We start from the raw sequence: 17,052 nt of genomic DNA, 5'->3' as shown, positions 1-17,052 counted from the left end.
GAGTATTCTATATGAAATTAATGTTTAATGTAGTAATCACAAACTGTTGTGATTAGTACAAACTATCAGCGCAGAGAAAAGTAACAAGGTCCACGCGGTACGGATTTTTATGAGTAGCCTAAGCAAAAAACAGTAATATGCAACGTTTTAATAGATATTTATTTTGAAATGTTTAGCCTACATTGACGACGAGTTAAAAGAAGAATTTTAATTAGACCTGTTGTATTTCACTTGAGTCATCGATAAGCCCCGCCCACTGTAATCTTATGTTCATTGTCATTCTATGCGCTTTTCGTATTTTAAAACAGCCTGAAAAACTCCTCCTTTACGATAATCGCAACGTCACGTGCTACAAATCCAGGAACTTACTTTCTAAAAGAACAGCACTACAGTATTTTATAGTCAGTGATCATCTGTTTGACCCTGAAAACTGTCTCACATGTCCTGGAATGACAGAGGGCGAGGATAGAAACACAGGGGTTTGCTTTATGTAGTAAGTCTGGACGTATTTTGTACTGCAAAGGTTGTACAAAACAGAAGGTAAACGCGCAAAAAGATCCCTTTCCCATCCAAGTAATCCTAGATTCATCGTTTAGTTTAGCCATTCATATATAACGATGACGTGCTGGGGAATCTTTATGCGCAGACAATATCAGTTCTCCAGCCTGTTAAAATTACATCATCTCAACAAGCAATCAGTGTGTCAACACAGAGGTAAGTTTTGCCTCAGTTTGACCCATTCTGCAGTAAATAGCATATATTAATGGTTGTGTTTTTAACAAATGTATTTTTGCTTTTAGGGTTCCATGCAACGACTGCATTTAAGACATATGATGTGAGAAAAGTGGAGTTAATGCCATTGGAGCAAAGGAAACTGACGTTTGACTCTCATGCCCTTGTTAAAGAGCTTGAATCAAGCGGTATGTTTATTATAGTTATTAAAAAGCTCTCTGGAATACTTGATTCTGATTGGTCATGCCACATTATGCTAAAACTGATAACACCACTCATCCGAGTTTATGGTGGGGCAGGGGGGGCACTAGCAAAAGCTAGCTTCCTGCGTTGGTGATGTTGTGACAAAAAATATCTAGTAACTAGGCTTTTTTGGATGGTAATTGCAATATTATTACACATTTTTGTAGTAATTAGTTACACTACTAGTAACCAGAGAAAGTAATATTATTACAGTAACTAGTTACACTGTTTACCGATAGGTGCCCCCACGCACAAAGAAAACTCGCCTAATGTAGGTTTAATGTATCACTCCATTTTCTCTCTTCTATTTCCAGGTTTAAATTTGTTACAGTTGAGTTGTTAAAGTATTTCAGATCAATATGTCATAAACAGCTATATACATATGCACCAATTAGTTGAGTAATATGTGGGATAATGTACATTTAGTCGGTTGTTATTACAAAATTACCCATGAGGAGTATGTGTACTCATTACATTTAAGTATGTAAAAATTGTAAAACTGTTGGATATTTCAGAACTTATTCTGATTTGTAATTAACTTTATTTTACTCTTGGTACAGGCTTTGAGAAAAAGCAGGCAGAAGTGATCGCAACAGCACTGGTGACACTAACTACAGCAAATATGGACATTGTATACAGAGATATGGTCACGGGAAGCCATCAGGTATGCAGGCCAACAAAATTAATGATATGTTATAATGATACACATTTGAGATACATTTAATGTTATGGTTTCTTCTCCATATTTCTTATGTTAGGAAATAGCTCTTCAACAAATTATGGCTCATCTTGACTCTATCAGGAAAGATATGGTTATCCTGGAGAAGAGTGAATTTGCCAGCTTGCGTTCAGAAAATGTTGTAAGGACAAACCATAGACTTACATCTCATCCATTGTTTTTGACTTTACAGACACAAAATTAAAGTGAAAACCCGAGGGATTTATTATATAATAGTGAAATATATGTTGTTTTCTTTTCAATTATTTTACATGCAAACAGAAAATGAAAACAGAGTTGGAGCAAATAAAGAACAGACTATTAGTAAGTGTGTTATGTTGTATCATTTTAAATAATTAAGCGAAATGCATTGGTTATCTAATAATGGAGTTACTTTGTGGCTTTTACACTAAAGGAAGAGAGTCAAAAAATCAGAGCAGATGCAAAGTTAGACATCAATTTGGAGCGGAGCAGGGTTACTGACATGGTATGTATGCATACTTGTTTAGAAATACTTAAAATACTTTAGTATATAAGTATAATATATACTTAAATTATTATACTTTAAACGTTTTTTTTTTAACATATTTTCTTTTTATTCTAGTTTACTGATCAAGAAAAGAAACTAATGGAGGTAACAACAGAGTTTCAAAAAAAGGTAAGATTCAAAATAGTCATAGTCATACTATGTCTTGAAACAATGAAAGGCACATAATTTAACTTTAAAATGGTTCATTGAGTTATTGAGTTTATTAGGTTTGAGAGCCCTAAAAATGGGACACAAATATAAATTATTATTATTGTAAGCATTTTATCATTATATCATAATTTTTCAGAATGCAGAAATAAACAGTGACACAGCGGAAACTTCAAGGAAAATAGACATTCAAGTAGCCTCTTTAAAAACACTCCTGGAGTCACTAAAACTACAGACAGTTCGATATCTTGCAGGTAGGCATTTAAGATAAATTTTAATTAGACGTTTTAAGTCCGTTATGGATTACTGTTAACCCTTTATATATTTGTCTGTTGATTTGCTTATTTGACAATGCACTAAACATAAAACATCTAAATATATACAATTGTATATAGTTATATATAATATAAATTAATTTAATTTAGCACCCTGGTACTGGCTCATTCAATATTTTAATGCAGTGTAATGCTTTTCTGAAATGCATATATACTTACAAGAACATAATAAACACTGTGAATAAAATTTGTTTGTATTATTTTTACAGCATGCATCTTCACCTGCTTGGCAATTGCCTTAGGCTTCTATCGGCTGTGGAAGTGAATCTCATTCTCGAAACATTCCTGAGGTTTAATCTAAAATATTCAAAGAGAAACTTTAACTTTTGATTAAAGATGGTGCCTTTTATTGTAATTTTATTACTTTTTTTTATGTTACAAAGTTTGATATCATTTTATCACATACCAAAGCCTTTAGTAAGTCATGTCATGTGCTTTAAACTCCATTGTTTTCAAATGTTTGAAATGTTCAACTGGCACACATCAGGAAAGCTTGCTATTAAATGATGAATAGGTGTTTGTAAAGACATCTCCCAACTTTCATTTTCTTTTTATGCAAATATAGTTTGTATTAAGAATGTATTATTTAAAATAAAAGACAATGCAATATGATTTTTTTAAAGCATTTATGATGTATTAATATGTTAATAGCTATTATATATGGAAAATGACAAACTATGAAAAGAGAAAGAAACACTTTAGTTTGTACAATATATGTAAAGATGTATCAACTGAATCTGCAATTGCAGTCACTTTTTAATAAATACTGAACAACGGAACTTGACTGAGAGAACATTTTACTTCTGTTTTGGATAAAAACAATTTTTGTTTATACAGCATTAATGTAACGTAAACATTAAACTGAGCAGATTTTTTGCATGCAGTGTTGAGAACATTGAAGAAACTCTTACGATTAATGATTAAATATAAAGTGTCCCAGATTTTCATGTCAGTGTTATAGAAATCATAATAGTAGAACTTAAACTGGTGGATACCATATTGGTTGACCACAATTTGTAAATTTCTTAAAATAAAATGTATATTTATTGTTAGGATAACTTTTTTATTAATTAGATGAGTTTGAGTGCAAGTTAAGCACAGTGTCCTGTGACAATAAAGTGAGGTTTTACAGATACACACAGAAACAGAGCATTTATTGACCACTGAAACTTTATTTAGGAATATGGATAAATTGACAAATTTAAATTATTCATAGAGCAGACCATAATCACTTCTCACACAAGACACCATTTCTTCCTCAGATTTGTTTTATTGAATAATCTGTATAACGCAAAACTGCCTTTTGAACCTCTGCATAAAGGAAAAAGACACCCTGTTTTTTTTTATTTTTTAACTAAACATCACTACTCAAATACAGTAGTAAACTCTGAGTTAACTATTTACATATATTGAGGTCAGGGAAATAGTTTAGATTTTTCTTAAAGTAAATTATGAACAATTATCAATTATTTACAATCAGTCCCAATCCTGGATTTAGGCATTTACCAACTAAAGAAAACGGGTTGACCACTTGTATTGGGTTGGAAAAAACAAAGGTCAAATTATTATTCCACTGTCTCACCATTCCCACAACAGTGGTATAGGTCATCGAGAACCAAAAAAACAATGTTTTTCCAAACCTTTATCAATACTACACAAAGAATACCAAAAATATCTTTATTTATAAATTAAATTATACATAGACATTTCCCCAAACGTACATCATCTGAAGTACATTTCATTGGGCATTCAAATGGCAAAATACCTGAAATGTGCAGGCAAATACAAATACAAAAATGTATTTAACGTATGACTAGCTGAGGTCCCGGCCCCAGAGCTCTGCAATGTAAAAATATCATTCTTTACAAAAACACAAAAGACCACGAGATGTGGCTTACGAGCAGCGTAGTTAGCAAATTGCACTGGTTTGTGATTCTTCTTCTAATTTAACCTGAACTTCCTCTTTTACCATTGGTGGATCCGTACCATCCTCAGAGGGTTCTTCTTTAATACTGGAGCATGAAGTCTCATCGCTAACCTGCTCCTGCTTCATGAAAGTTGTTAAAGGGTTTTCTGTAAGCATTTTATTGGGTGAGGGTGTGCAGTCCACAAAGGAGGATGTCTGAAACAAGGGAACAGTCTGATAAATAGACATTTTCTTAAAGAAAGATTGTTTTTTATCATTACAACATAAAAACCTACACACAAAAGCAGAATCCAAAATGGAATACCCATTTTACCCATCAGCAGTTTTAGCAATGGAAAATAAACACAAAAAATTATATGAAAATAATGTGAAATATGTTAGGGGACCACCTTTAGATTGACATTCCTCATGTTAATGTACACACTTACAAGACTGCACAAACTACAAACTATTACTTACATTTTTGTAGTCTTCGTAGCATGCTGGATGATAAGTCTGAAATGGGAAGAAAATGCACATTAGTTTCCAGTCATAATAAATTAAAACAACTGCTAATAAAGCGTTAATACGTCACTGGATTTCTTACCTTTTCATCAACTCTGATAGCATTCTTCAGGTGCCACTCCTCCTCTTCCTCCTCCCAGTACATCTCAAACTGTTCCTGGCAGATCTCACATAACTGAGGGGCGAGAATGATGAATGAAAGAGCAGAGAAAGATTCACAATCATATTGTCAGTTTCATTGTTTCCTTTGTTTCTATCTGATTGAAAATTGACATGTTTCTTACCTCATCGACAACATCAGCAGCAGCTTTAACGCTTTGAAACTCTCTCTCTTTGGCTGCTTCCTGAGTTTTCTGGACAACCTCTTCATGAACTTTTTCAAAGAACTGACTCTTTGCCCTTTCCTCAAGATCGGCAATTTCTTCAAATTCAATCCAGTCCTAAAAACAAAACAGCGGCATTGTTTTCATGTCGGGTTTTTCAAAATATCATCTCAACATATTACAAAAATTAACAAATGCTGATAACGAAATACAAATGTGATAAAGGACTGCATATGTCTTACCGTCAAGCTGTAGTACCACCGCCGATGTGTAACTTTCTTACTGATATCCTTCTCTGAACGGTTCTGTCTGTAGTGCCAGTCCAAATGATCTGCATAGATGTCAGTCTGAGACGAAGTAAAACGCATGCCACAGGAATAGCACTGGATTCCAGTATACAGTTTGGTGACGACACTGTCATGTCTCCTGTTAGGTGAAATTAATCCATTTACAAACAAATCCTTGGTTTCTTTGTCTTTTCCTGATCAACAATTTAAGTAACTTATGCTAGCATTACACTTGTCTATTCAATCAGGAGTGTTCAAGATCTACATACTGTTTCATTTCATCCAAAACAAAGCCGGTCATATCTGGGACATCGTCGTCATCCTCTTGTTCCTCCTCTTCCTCTTCGTCCGCCACACATGAAAATGGACTTGCTGAGGTGGAGTCTAAAATAAATGACAAAAAAGTAGAAATTGGACAATTTAACAACCACCACCACAATAGTGTAGCAGGATTACCTGCACTATATATCAGAATATGAATTATAAAGTAGTATCCATACCGGTATTTGTTGTTTGCGTTGGTTTTATAATTCCAGTGGATAGAAGTTTTGTTAACAAATCATTCACATCTATTTGCCTAAATTGCTCAGGCTGTGGAAACTGGGAAGCTGACAGAGAAAAAAAACATCAGATATCAATAATACATTTATTACAATTATAGGTCCAACGGAGACCAATCACACTTAACACAAAAAATGCAAAGATCTACACTAAGTTTATGAAGCAGAGTACAAAATTATTTTGGATAATTAAAAAAATGTATTTAAAAAAACCTTACCAGGCTGGAAAGGAAGTTGGTTTGGTGGCATGTAGGGCTGATTAGGAGCGCCCATCATCTAAAAAAGACAAAACACAAAAACTTAACCAAATTTCACCATGGGAGGAGTTATAATATCAAGAAAACTTAGCGTTCAATAAATTGATGTTAAAAGTATGCAATACTTACTGGCTGAGGAACATTTCCGACAACTTGGCCAGGGAATGGAGGTCTAAACGAATTTTGGAATTCTGATGACGGAGCACTTGGCACACTGAAGGTTGATGCTTGTGAAACATTTGGCTGCATTGGGAATTGTTGTGGTGGGCCAACAAAAGTGTTCATGGGTGGAACGCTAAAGTTGGGTGGAGGTACAGCAGGGTTTATTACAGGACCTTGCCCTTGAGATTGATCATACAGTGTCTGCTCCTGTGGTCTCAGTTGGTTTGGAATATTTGGACCGCAGTATCTTGGGGGGGCTTGTGGGTCAAATCTGGGCATGACTGGTGGTGGATCAAATCTTATAGATTCTGGCTGCATTGGGTTTTCAAATTGCATTCCACCTGACGGATTTTCAAATCTAACACCACCTTGTTGATCATCGAAATTCATTGGTCTTCCTTGGAACCTTGGTTCATCGTATCCTTGTGGACCTTGTGGCATGTGAGGATTATCGAACCTTGGAGGCGTAACGTATCGGTTTTGATGCATCGGATGATCAAAACGAACCGGGGCTTGAGGCTCACCAAATCTCACCATATTTCGAGGCTCTCCAAACCTCATTGGCCGATGAGGTACTGGTGGATTATTAAATCTCATAGGTCTTTCATGATGTTTGGGAAAAGGTGGTCTTTCAAACCGTAAATGAGGGGCATCATACCGAGGTCCAGAAAACCTAACAGGTCCATGACCACCTGACCCATCAAATCCACCTGTATTGGCTTCATATCGAGCAGGAGGAAAAGGTCTTGGTGGGCCATCTAATCTTGGCGGTCCATCTAATCTTGGCGGGCCATCTAATCTAGGCTCTCGGATGTGGCCTGGTGCCCCATCATAGGAAGCTTGAGAACTCTGAAATCTATCAAATCGTTGAGGAATATTTGGTCCTTCGTGTCGTGGCATAATCCCTTTGGCAGTCGGACCTTCATTTGAGTGTGTTGGTGTATGCCCAGGTGAGTCATCAAGGTTTTGTGCATTTCTTCCCGGTTCCATAAAGGCATCATGCCCAGGAAGACCTTCTAAATTAATTGGATCATCATCTGGGCCTGTGCCAGAGTGCACACTGTTAGGACTTTCAAAACGTGGGCTGATGTCTCCAGGCTGATCCAGTTCTAATTCAGCAGGCGAGGGTGCACGCTCAAATGTCCTGTCCAAGTTGACTGGACTTGGTAAATTTCTGAAAGTAGAGCTTGTGTTCGACAGAGCCCTATCAGTTCTTCTGGGATCCTCGTGGTCCAAGACTGTCTTCATGGTATCATTAGGTTTTTTATGCACATCTGGGCCCTCACTGTATTGTTCACTCAGTTCATGAAGATGTTGCTGATAGCGGAGGTTTCTATGCATCTGATCCCCTTTTAGCACTGTTAGAATAGGGACGTAAAAATGTTAATTTAATCTGTTAATATGTATATTAAAGAAAAAATGAAAACATTTCAGTTAAGATTTTATGTCCTGAGGGGTTTAACAAAATTTACCTGGACGATGTAGCTGTGTTTTTCTAAGCTTCAATTTATGTTCAAGATAAGAAAGTTCGGCATCAGATATGGATCCTTGTGATTTCGGTTTTGATGAATACACGGCTTCATCACACGAGTCATCCCAGGAGTCGGAGCGCTGTATTTCCTCTTGATACTGAAAAAGCTGCTTTATTTGATGTGCTACCCTGAGGAATTCCTCATCTGAGATCTCTCCATTAGCACGTCTTTGGCTTACCTGAAATAAATAAAATAAAAAATCCAGTTAGCCAAAACTGTAAAGCAATACATAACAGTCTAGGTTTAACTGACTTGGAGGGTGGCGTACTCCTTGTTTTCTCTTTGGACGAGCAAAAATAAATAATTAAACTTGAAGAATAATATTTTTCTTAGACGTACCTTTCTTAAAAGATCTCGTTTACTTGCAGAATTGAGTGCTGCTGGTATTTGTATGTTGGCATCAACACTTAACCTATGTGGTTTAGGTGTACGAGGTGTGGTTGGTCTTTGATTAGTGTTCCATGTTTTGTGTCTCTGAGGGCCTAGTCTTGCATGTGAAAGATCCTGCTCCGACTGTTTGGGACTAAATTATAACAAAATTGAAATAATTATGTTCTAGATGTATTTAGCATAGATATTAAAGCAAATAAATATGACAACACTTACTGTTTATGTTCCTCCCACCCACTCCTCCACCTCTTGCTGTCTTTCGTGTCTTTGTGATCAGCGGGAGAGATTCTCTGCTGCGCGCTTTCTTTATGATCAGCAGATCTATCCTCAAGAGGCCTTTTTGATCTCCTCGATTCGGGGACGCTTTTCTTTGAGGTACTCCGTTCATCTCTTAATGTTTGCAAAAACGACTCTTTGCTTAGCGCCCTAGATTTCACTGACTTGGAGGGTGGTGTTATACTCCTTGTTTTTCTCTTTGGAGATGACCGCCTCTCTTTTCTTTTGGGAGAATGCGACGGTGGTGAACGAGATCTTGACCGAGACCTTTTCCTAAAATTGTCTTTGTTGACTTTAATTTCTTTTTTCATAAAAGTCTCTAGTTTTTCTTGTTTATTTAAAGAGCCGTTTAGAAGTTTGCTCCTGGCGCTGCTAGATTTCTGATGATCCATGCTTTTGAGAGCCTCATCCCTATCCTTCTTCTCTGAACTTCTTTTCTTCTCTCTGACATCTTCCTCTTTTAAATCGGTCTTGTCATGTACCTGCTTATGTAGCCTTGGGTCCTTTTTATTAACTTGAACATCCTTTTGAGACTCAATTTCCTTGGATCTGAAAAGGAGACCTTTTCCAGCTGGTGACACAGACTTTGATTTAGCCTTTTCCTCAACAGCGGAGTTGTCTTTTTTAGGAATCCTCAACCGGTCAAATTTCTGTTTTTCAGTTAACATTTGTCCTCTTTTTTCAGCTGTACTCGGAAAACTTGGTGTAACCTGACTCTCCTTTTTTTGTATTACTTGTTCCTTTGTATTTGTAGTTGTTGTACTAGTTCTGTTTATTCGAGGATCTCTGGTTAACAACTTCTCTGATGGTGCTGGAAGCCAAGGTTTGGTCTGTGGTGCAGAAACTTTTGGAGTGCTCAGTGGTGATGGACCAACACGGACTGGGGTAGGGATATGGTGGCTTGCTGCAACAACAGGACTCGCAGCCTCGAGGGAAAATGCAAAAACAAAAATTTGGTTTACATAAACACATCACAGAGCATTGAGGCAATTTATTAAAGCTTTATTTTAAGTTACTATACTAACACTATAGCTCATATGCACGAAACATCACACGTATAATTCAAATACATATTTTTAGTATCACCATTTAAACTCACCAACTGAGCCTTTGTTTGCTCAAGTTCAAGCTCTATCTTCTTTTGCTGAAGTTCTAACAACTGCTTTTGCTTGGCAAGTAACTGTTGCCTTATGACTTGTTCTTGTGTCAAGCTCTTTGGAGAAACTTCTTCAGCCTATGCAAACAAAGAAGCACACATTTCAGACAAAGCATAGCACACCTCTAACAGATAACAAAATGCCTAACCCCATTCACAAGTACCACAGTTGAAAGTCTTCACATGCTTACCGGTTGTAAAAATAATGGGTTGACATGAATGCTGGCGTTGCTGCTCACATTTGGGGGCAATGGTTTAATAGGCCAGGCAGGATCTAGAGAGTTCACACGCACATCTAGTGCATACAGCTTCTTCAAAGGGAAAATATCATCCCATGTGGACCGCAATTTGAACAGACTTTTTCTAGTGACCTCATCCACCTATAGCCATGTAAAAGAAAGGGGGGAAGAATGTCTGACTTCCATTTGTTTCCAAAAAACGACCACATTTTAGGCTTCCTTATTATTCAAAACATGTATAAACAAGTCACAAAATACAAGCTAACAAAATATTACTGCTCAAGTTCAGGTAATAAAACTGTAAAGATTTTCTACAACTTAGGGCAAAGTACACATGACGTTCAAACAGAGGGCACACCATGGACACGTAATTAAGGAATTATGTACCTTCTCAAATACACAAATAAAGGAATTGACTAGGTTCTTAGCAAACACTTCAAGGTATTGGCCTCCAACATTCTTCACTATGGAATCCACTAAGTACAAAACTGGGAGCCTCTCAACAGCAGGTGCCTAAAGTGATAGAAAACTGACAAGTTTAGAGAACAACATGGGAGAAATGCATTGAACTACATTGAATAAGGGGTGAGGTTATTAAGCTGAAGTTGGATTAAAAATATTGGCAAAAAAAAGTGAGGAGGGTAAAATCCATGGTTGTTTCGAAGTGAAAAATTTATCTTCAGCGTCCGTAAAAAAACCCTGGAGAAAATATTCTCCAAGTATGAAAAATCCCAGGTTCCAATTGCAAAAAGGAAATGGAAAAACGATGGAAAACTCTCAGGACAGGGTTCAGTCTTCAGGTTCAGTCCATCCAGCAGCAAAAATGGTTTTGTTAGGTTGTCAGTACATTTCAGTTTTTAGTTACTGAGTCATTTTAGAAAACACCAGCGTTTCACAAAACTAACTGGTTTTTCGATGGAAAAACTGTAGGAAGCTAATTTTCTTATTTTCTCCAGTTTATTTGTTTTGGATCAGATACCCAACTTGTAATCCATTTAAAAGATTTAACCATTTTGAAAACAGTTAAGACACTTTAGATCTTTACATTAAACACTGCACTAGAAAAGGGAGTAAAGAAACAAGTTTTAACCAATATGCCCCAGTGCAGAAAGAATTTTTTCACCAAAAATATACTTCTGAATAAATTTAAAAGAATGTTCACACATTAAAACCCAGAAAAATGACACTGCACAAGGGCAACGTCTTGATATTAAGGAGCATGAGGAAACTGAAACCAATAGCAAACATTACCACAAAAATACACTGGGAAATGAAGACAAAAGGACATTTCACATAGTTTATTGTCACAGTTGTATACCATTTATTAACATTGCAGTAAATAGAAGAAAAATACTCAGCAATCTAAAACCCCAAACCCTTTATTTGTTAAAATACACAAAAATGGCGCACATTTGCATTAAGGACTTTAAAGCCAGGCACGCTCATTTTCACTGAGCATCCAAACAAGACTAGTCGAAAAACAAACTAGATGCAAACAATCATCAAGCAAAAAATATCAAAACTATCCCAAGTATATGGGCAGAAGACCATGTGTGGTAACGTTAGCTGATATTCACAGCTAACGTTATTCGTAGGCAAAGACTTAATTGACAATTCCTGTTTATAGTTTAAAGAACATAAGGACTATAACTACCCAAAAGTGATGACTTCGTTGTTATAGGATTGCAGTGTGCAAAGTAAGTTACACGATCAACAAGACAACGACGATTATGTTTTAAGTTACTGACAGATTACATGATACGAAATCGGGATTGTTAGCTTTTTTTACGGTTTCAAATAACTAGGATCAACTGTAAAACGATGAATATAGCGTACAATCTTGAACCATTTTAAGCTGACGCAATACATGTGGCGGGTATAACATTAACGTTACAACATAACGTTGGTTAACAGGACCACGCCGAAATTCGTTACTCAGATAATGCGTTAACGCTAGTTACTGAATGTGAAGCCATCTGATATATTACGTTATCGAATAACCTTATTAATTAGGGGAATTATCCGGATTATTAATAAATAACGTTAATCTCAATGTACGTCAGCAAGTGCGATTTAACAAACAGCTGTGACCCTACAAGCTAACGAACATGCGGGCTCCAACTGACCTATTTAGGAAAGGTGGCGTGTGGCTAATTTACTAAAATACAGAACCATACGCTGAGTTAAGTAGTTTGGTACACGGCTACGAATGTAATCAAAACACTATTGCGATATTACAGCGTCAGAAATAATGTATACGTCGAGTTAAACAATGTAGTGTGTTTAGCAAATTAGCCGAGCTGCCGCCATGTTACAGGCCTCATGTCATGTCGTCACTTATCTCGCCACACTTGAGCTAAAAGACGATGACTGAAACAAAAATAGATCTATTTTCATAAAAACCTTGGCAATTTGTGCTTCAATTATTGCGACGATATCCTTGGTGAACTGGATGTTCTCTTCTGCTAGAATGGTGAGCATGTTGATGTGCGGTTTGCTGTTGAAAGTCAGATCTTCGAGCGAGGACTGATACTCGCGACAGGCGTCCGCCCTCGCGCTTTCTTCAGACATCTTTGAGCCGTTAGATCAGAGGCTGTCGCCACACACTTTATATATTACATAAACAATAACTACAACAGTCCATTAAACATTTGTATTTCCTCTTCGTTTCATCTGTACGTCGCGGTGTGCCTCCTCTCGTCGCGTCTCTATAGCAAAATAATCTGGCTGCGTGAAGTGCTGCAAAATGTCCGTCGTCGAGCATCAACTGAATACTACGCATGTGAAACGTTATATACTTCAACGTGCGTCACTGTTGTTTGATTGGTTAAACCGAAACGCTTGGATTTGATTGGGCGATCAAGACTTTAAGAATAAATGTGATTGGCCGAGAACAGACTTACTATTTTTAAAGAAAACCTATCAGAATTAATTACATAACTCAAAAGAATCACAACTGAACGTCATAATTTGTATCATAATAATTTGTTTGTAAAATAATTTGGGCTGTAAAATAATTTGCATTCTAAAAGGTTCCGCGGGTTCAAAACACAACATGCATTGTACTGTAAGCTATCGGCAAAATCATGTAATAATGACATTAAACACAATTTTTAATTGTGTAATGTAAAAATATAAACGTTGCTGGTATATGTGTGCGTACATGGCTGATTGTTTTATACAGTTTCATTTTAAATATCTAATATGTACTTTTATATTCATATAAATATTTGCATATTTCCAGCTTTGCAATATTAAATCTATAATTCAGAATATAAATATGATGTTGTTATATATATATATATATATATATATATATATATATATATATATATATATATATATATATATATATATATATGAGAACAAGCAAGTAGATGCCTTATATTTTGTTCTAATAAAAGTACAAATATAAACCTTTGACAATTTTTTATAATCACAAAACCAAATAAGGGTCAATATTTCATAAATTTTTACAAATCATACAAACATATTTAATTGTTGACAAAAACATAGTTTATCAACATAGATGGAAAAGATTTCATTCATGTTCTTATTTTAACTCAGAATGAATTTTCAAACAGATCTTTGGACCATTCATTTAAATTTATGGATGAATTACAATTTCTGGCCAGCATATCCAAATCATCTGAGGATCTTTCTGTGAACTTAGACATTGTGGGTTTGTTTTGTATGTTTTCCTTTAGACCCTTCATGTTACTTTTAAACTCAAGTTTAAGTCCTTTAGAGCTCAGCGAGTCTACACGGTTTTTAATTTTCCCGGTCTTCTGCCTGGATGGGTGCTGATAAGAAACTGGAGTGGACTGCAAACATGGTAAAAAATGCAAAGAGCCTGAAACTGCAGGTTCTGGTGTGTTCACATTCCTTAGTTCATTTACTTTAGAAATCTCTGTGAGATCCGAATGGTTCATGTCCATACTGTTTTGACAAGAAGCAAACAAATCTGCAGAGCAATTGTACATATCCACATGGTCATCACATAGAGTTTGTTCCTGCTTGACTTTGCAATTTACAGAATGGACCATAGTTTGCACACGGTGCCTGAAATATTTGCCCTCCTCATGGTTTAGTGAACAAAAAGCCATAGAGAGCCTGTTCCTGGTTAATCTTTTTCTTTGTAACGTGAGGTCCTTTCTGTTAGAAAAACACAATCTGTTGTTTTTAGGAAGATCATGAGACACATGCCCATTGGCAGGGCTGAAATTCATGTTTAAATCCGTGGGGATCCTCTTTTTCTTAATCCGGCCCAGAAAATTAGTTGTGCACAGCACATTAGGAGTATCAAGCTTTTTTGGAAAGTCATTTTCACTTTTCTCTTTCACATTGCACATAGGTTTTTCATCAGTTTTCACAGCAGCATCAGTCTTTGAGATATTACCCATAAGCATTGAATTCTCACATCTAGTTTGGTCCTGAATCATTTTATCTTGTTTATCTGAACTGGGCTTATTTGAGCATCTCGGCAATTTCGCATCAATAATCCCTGACAATTGAGCCTTAGTTCTGACAAACTCAAGTAAATTTTCAGATAAAGGTGCATCCTCTAAATCTAAACATATGTTTTGATCAGAATGGCTAAAAGGTGACTTGTCAAAAGGTGCATCGTATTGTTTCCCAGATTTAGCTTTCAAAAGACAATTGCTAGATGTCAGTATTTCTAAATCATTTTCTCGGGAAATTGTGTTCAGGGTGTATGCAAGGTCACACGCAGTAGAACTGTTGACATGTGCTGATGGCTCAAACATGTCACAGCTTGAGGACAACGATATTCTGTTACACATCTGCGTATCATTTTTCAATTCATCCTTTGTGCCATTAACACGTTTCAACTCATCTAAAGAACAAGCCCACAAACACTTGTCTTTCAGACTGGGATGACATGCTCTTGTATCGTCATTCTTTGGTGAAAGAGTACATATATCATAGTCTCTGGATTGCTGTAATGAGTCGCTACTTCTTCCTCCTTGACTGCAGCGTAAGCCAGGTGATGGCCATGCACTTGGCAGTGTAAATTCCCCACTGCTGGGTTGAGAATTTATCCTTGCACATGATGGCAAAGTATAATCAAAGCTGTTAAATTCATCTCTTTGTGAACTTTGTGAATCTTTCTCTTGTGACAGACATGCAACACTGTTGGCAAATTCAGGATTGCACAAATTTGAGTTCAGCAGATTTTTTAAATAACCAATTACAGTGAATCCTGCTACAGCATCACTTGGAGAAATGATCTGACAGGCCACTAGCTGTCTGGACTTCACAACCAGTGAAGATGTCTGTTTATTGGCTGACCACGTTGTAACATCATCACAAGAAACCTGTTAGACACAAGACATTAATAAAGTTAAAATTTAAAGAGGGTGTAGTTTAAATACATAACCTCTAATTTAAAGAAGTGCATCATACCTTCAATCCAAAAACAACACATCTTCCTATGAAGCAGTCTTCCACGGCTTTGATAAGTAGTTGTTGAATATTTTGTTTACCATTAGATTTCTCCAATTCAATAAATCTGCACAAGACACAATGTATATAAGTAACGAAACAACAGGAGGGTTGCATAATATGCTCAAATCAAGTAAAAACTTTGAAACATACTTTTGAAGTTCACCAGCAGTAATGCCAAAAAATGAATTTAAACAGCCACCAAATACTGTCACACCAAATATATCCTGGTTTCTGGACACCTTAACAGAAAGTCTGTATCTGTAGTCCACCTTTTGTAGATCACATGAGAATCCACACCTAGCACATGAGGCTCTAAAAACAATGATACGAGTTTATGAGTTTTAGGGCAGGCAGAACTTTTAAAATGAACAACTTACATTTATAATACAACAATAATTATTATAACTGTTTTATAGCAGTAGTAACTGCACACAACTGGTACAAAAAAACTGGCCATCTGATGAGCATTAAGCATATACCACGTACCTTTTACTGGTTTCCTGATTTATTCTGGATAAACAACTGTTGCAGGACGGGTATACAAAAGTGGAATCTTGCAAAGAAAGTACCGTGCAACTCAACAGAGCCCTTGTGTTGCTCATGAGTGCATAAACAACTGGCATAAATGTATTAGCATTTCAATGTAATATTAGTACAACCAAACACAATGACTCGTATTTTGTTTCTAATTTTAAAAAGTTAGATCGTAGCTATTAAAAAGAAAAATCTACAAAATATTTGAACGCAAAGGGGCAACAAACTAACTTAGCATTTTAAAAACAGGACACGCATGAGTTTCTTCCTCGTTTGTTTCCGCCCTGATTCCGCAGATCTCAAGGGGTCACAGCGACATCTGCCGTACACAATTATTAACCACGAAAGCGCCGAAACTTGTGATGGTCGCTATCGAATCACTGCTTCACGAGGCTTCGAAACTTTTACAAGTCTTTTGTTTCGTATTATTGGTTCGGAACGTGTTTCAAACTGGCCAAGTCACGTGATTTTCGCAAACGAGGCCTCATTACGTCATAACTGTTTCGAAACGTTTTGAAAATTTGATTTACCACTAGGGGGAGTTTTTTGGGAAAAAATTGGACAGAACTGCTTTTACACTATTTGACCAGCAGGTGTCGCCAGCGTGTGTGGCGTTTCGAACGCTTCGGAAAAACAAATTTTCTAAGCAATTGGTTCAATTGATTCGAAGCTTCGAAAAGCTTTGTTTCTCCAATCACTAGCCGAAGCATTTGT

The 17,052-nt window shown here is 36.4% G+C and overlaps 3 protein-coding genes across 3 annotated transcripts; 1 reads left to right on the top strand and 2 right to left on the bottom strand.

Annotated features, from left to right (window-relative positions):
• Nucleotides 1-301: 301 nt before the first annotated feature.
• On the top strand, nt 302-3,426 carry ccdc90b (coiled-coil domain containing 90B). Its single transcript, XM_065286916.2, has 9 exons — nt 302-714; nt 801-920; nt 1,536-1,639; nt 1,734-1,835; nt 1,976-2,017; nt 2,109-2,180; nt 2,298-2,351; nt 2,530-2,644; nt 2,935-3,426. Exons 1-9 carry the CDS (start codon nt 618-620, stop codon nt 2,988-2,990), a joined length of 762 nt encoding a protein of 253 aa, XP_065142988.1. The 5' UTR covers nt 302-617; the 3' UTR covers nt 2,991-3,426.
• Nucleotides 3,427-4,572: 1,146 nt separating this feature from the next.
• pcf11 (PCF11 cleavage and polyadenylation factor subunit) lies at nt 4,573-13,123 on the bottom strand. The gene is made up of 16 exons (XM_065286915.1): nt 12,742-13,123; nt 10,726-10,851; nt 10,291-10,479; nt 10,043-10,177; nt 8,884-9,869; nt 8,617-8,800; nt 8,218-8,455; nt 6,713-8,103; nt 6,545-6,602; nt 6,267-6,374; nt 6,036-6,150; nt 5,722-5,905; nt 5,441-5,596; nt 5,239-5,331; nt 5,112-5,147; nt 4,573-4,847 (listed from the first exon to the last, which is right to left on the bottom strand). The coding sequence occupies exons 1-16, from the start codon at nt 12,907-12,909 to the stop codon at nt 4,635-4,637; spliced, it is 4,380 nt and encodes a 1,459-aa protein (XP_065142987.1). The 5' UTR covers nt 12,910-13,123; the 3' UTR covers nt 4,573-4,634.
• Nucleotides 13,124-13,747: 624 nt separating this feature from the next.
• Nucleotides 13,748-16,747, bottom strand: ddias (DNA damage-induced apoptosis suppressor). Its single transcript, XM_065286914.2, has 4 exons — nt 16,291-16,747; nt 15,955-16,116; nt 15,763-15,868; nt 13,748-15,674 (listed from the first exon to the last, which is right to left on the bottom strand). The coding sequence occupies exons 1-4, from the start codon at nt 16,425-16,427 to the stop codon at nt 13,902-13,904; spliced, it is 2,178 nt and encodes a 725-aa protein (XP_065142986.1). The 5' UTR covers nt 16,428-16,747; the 3' UTR covers nt 13,748-13,901.
• Between the last annotated feature and the right edge of the window lie 305 nt (nt 16,748-17,052).

The sequence above is a fragment of the Paramisgurnus dabryanus genome, chromosome 18 (assembly GCF_030506205.2).
Source record: "Paramisgurnus dabryanus chromosome 18, PD_genome_1.1, whole genome shotgun sequence".
NCBI lineage: Eukaryota > Metazoa > Chordata > Actinopteri > Cypriniformes > Cobitidae > Paramisgurnus > Paramisgurnus dabryanus.
The sequence above is the reverse complement of the archived record's forward strand: the minus strand, read 5'-3'. Positions and strand labels throughout refer to the sequence as shown.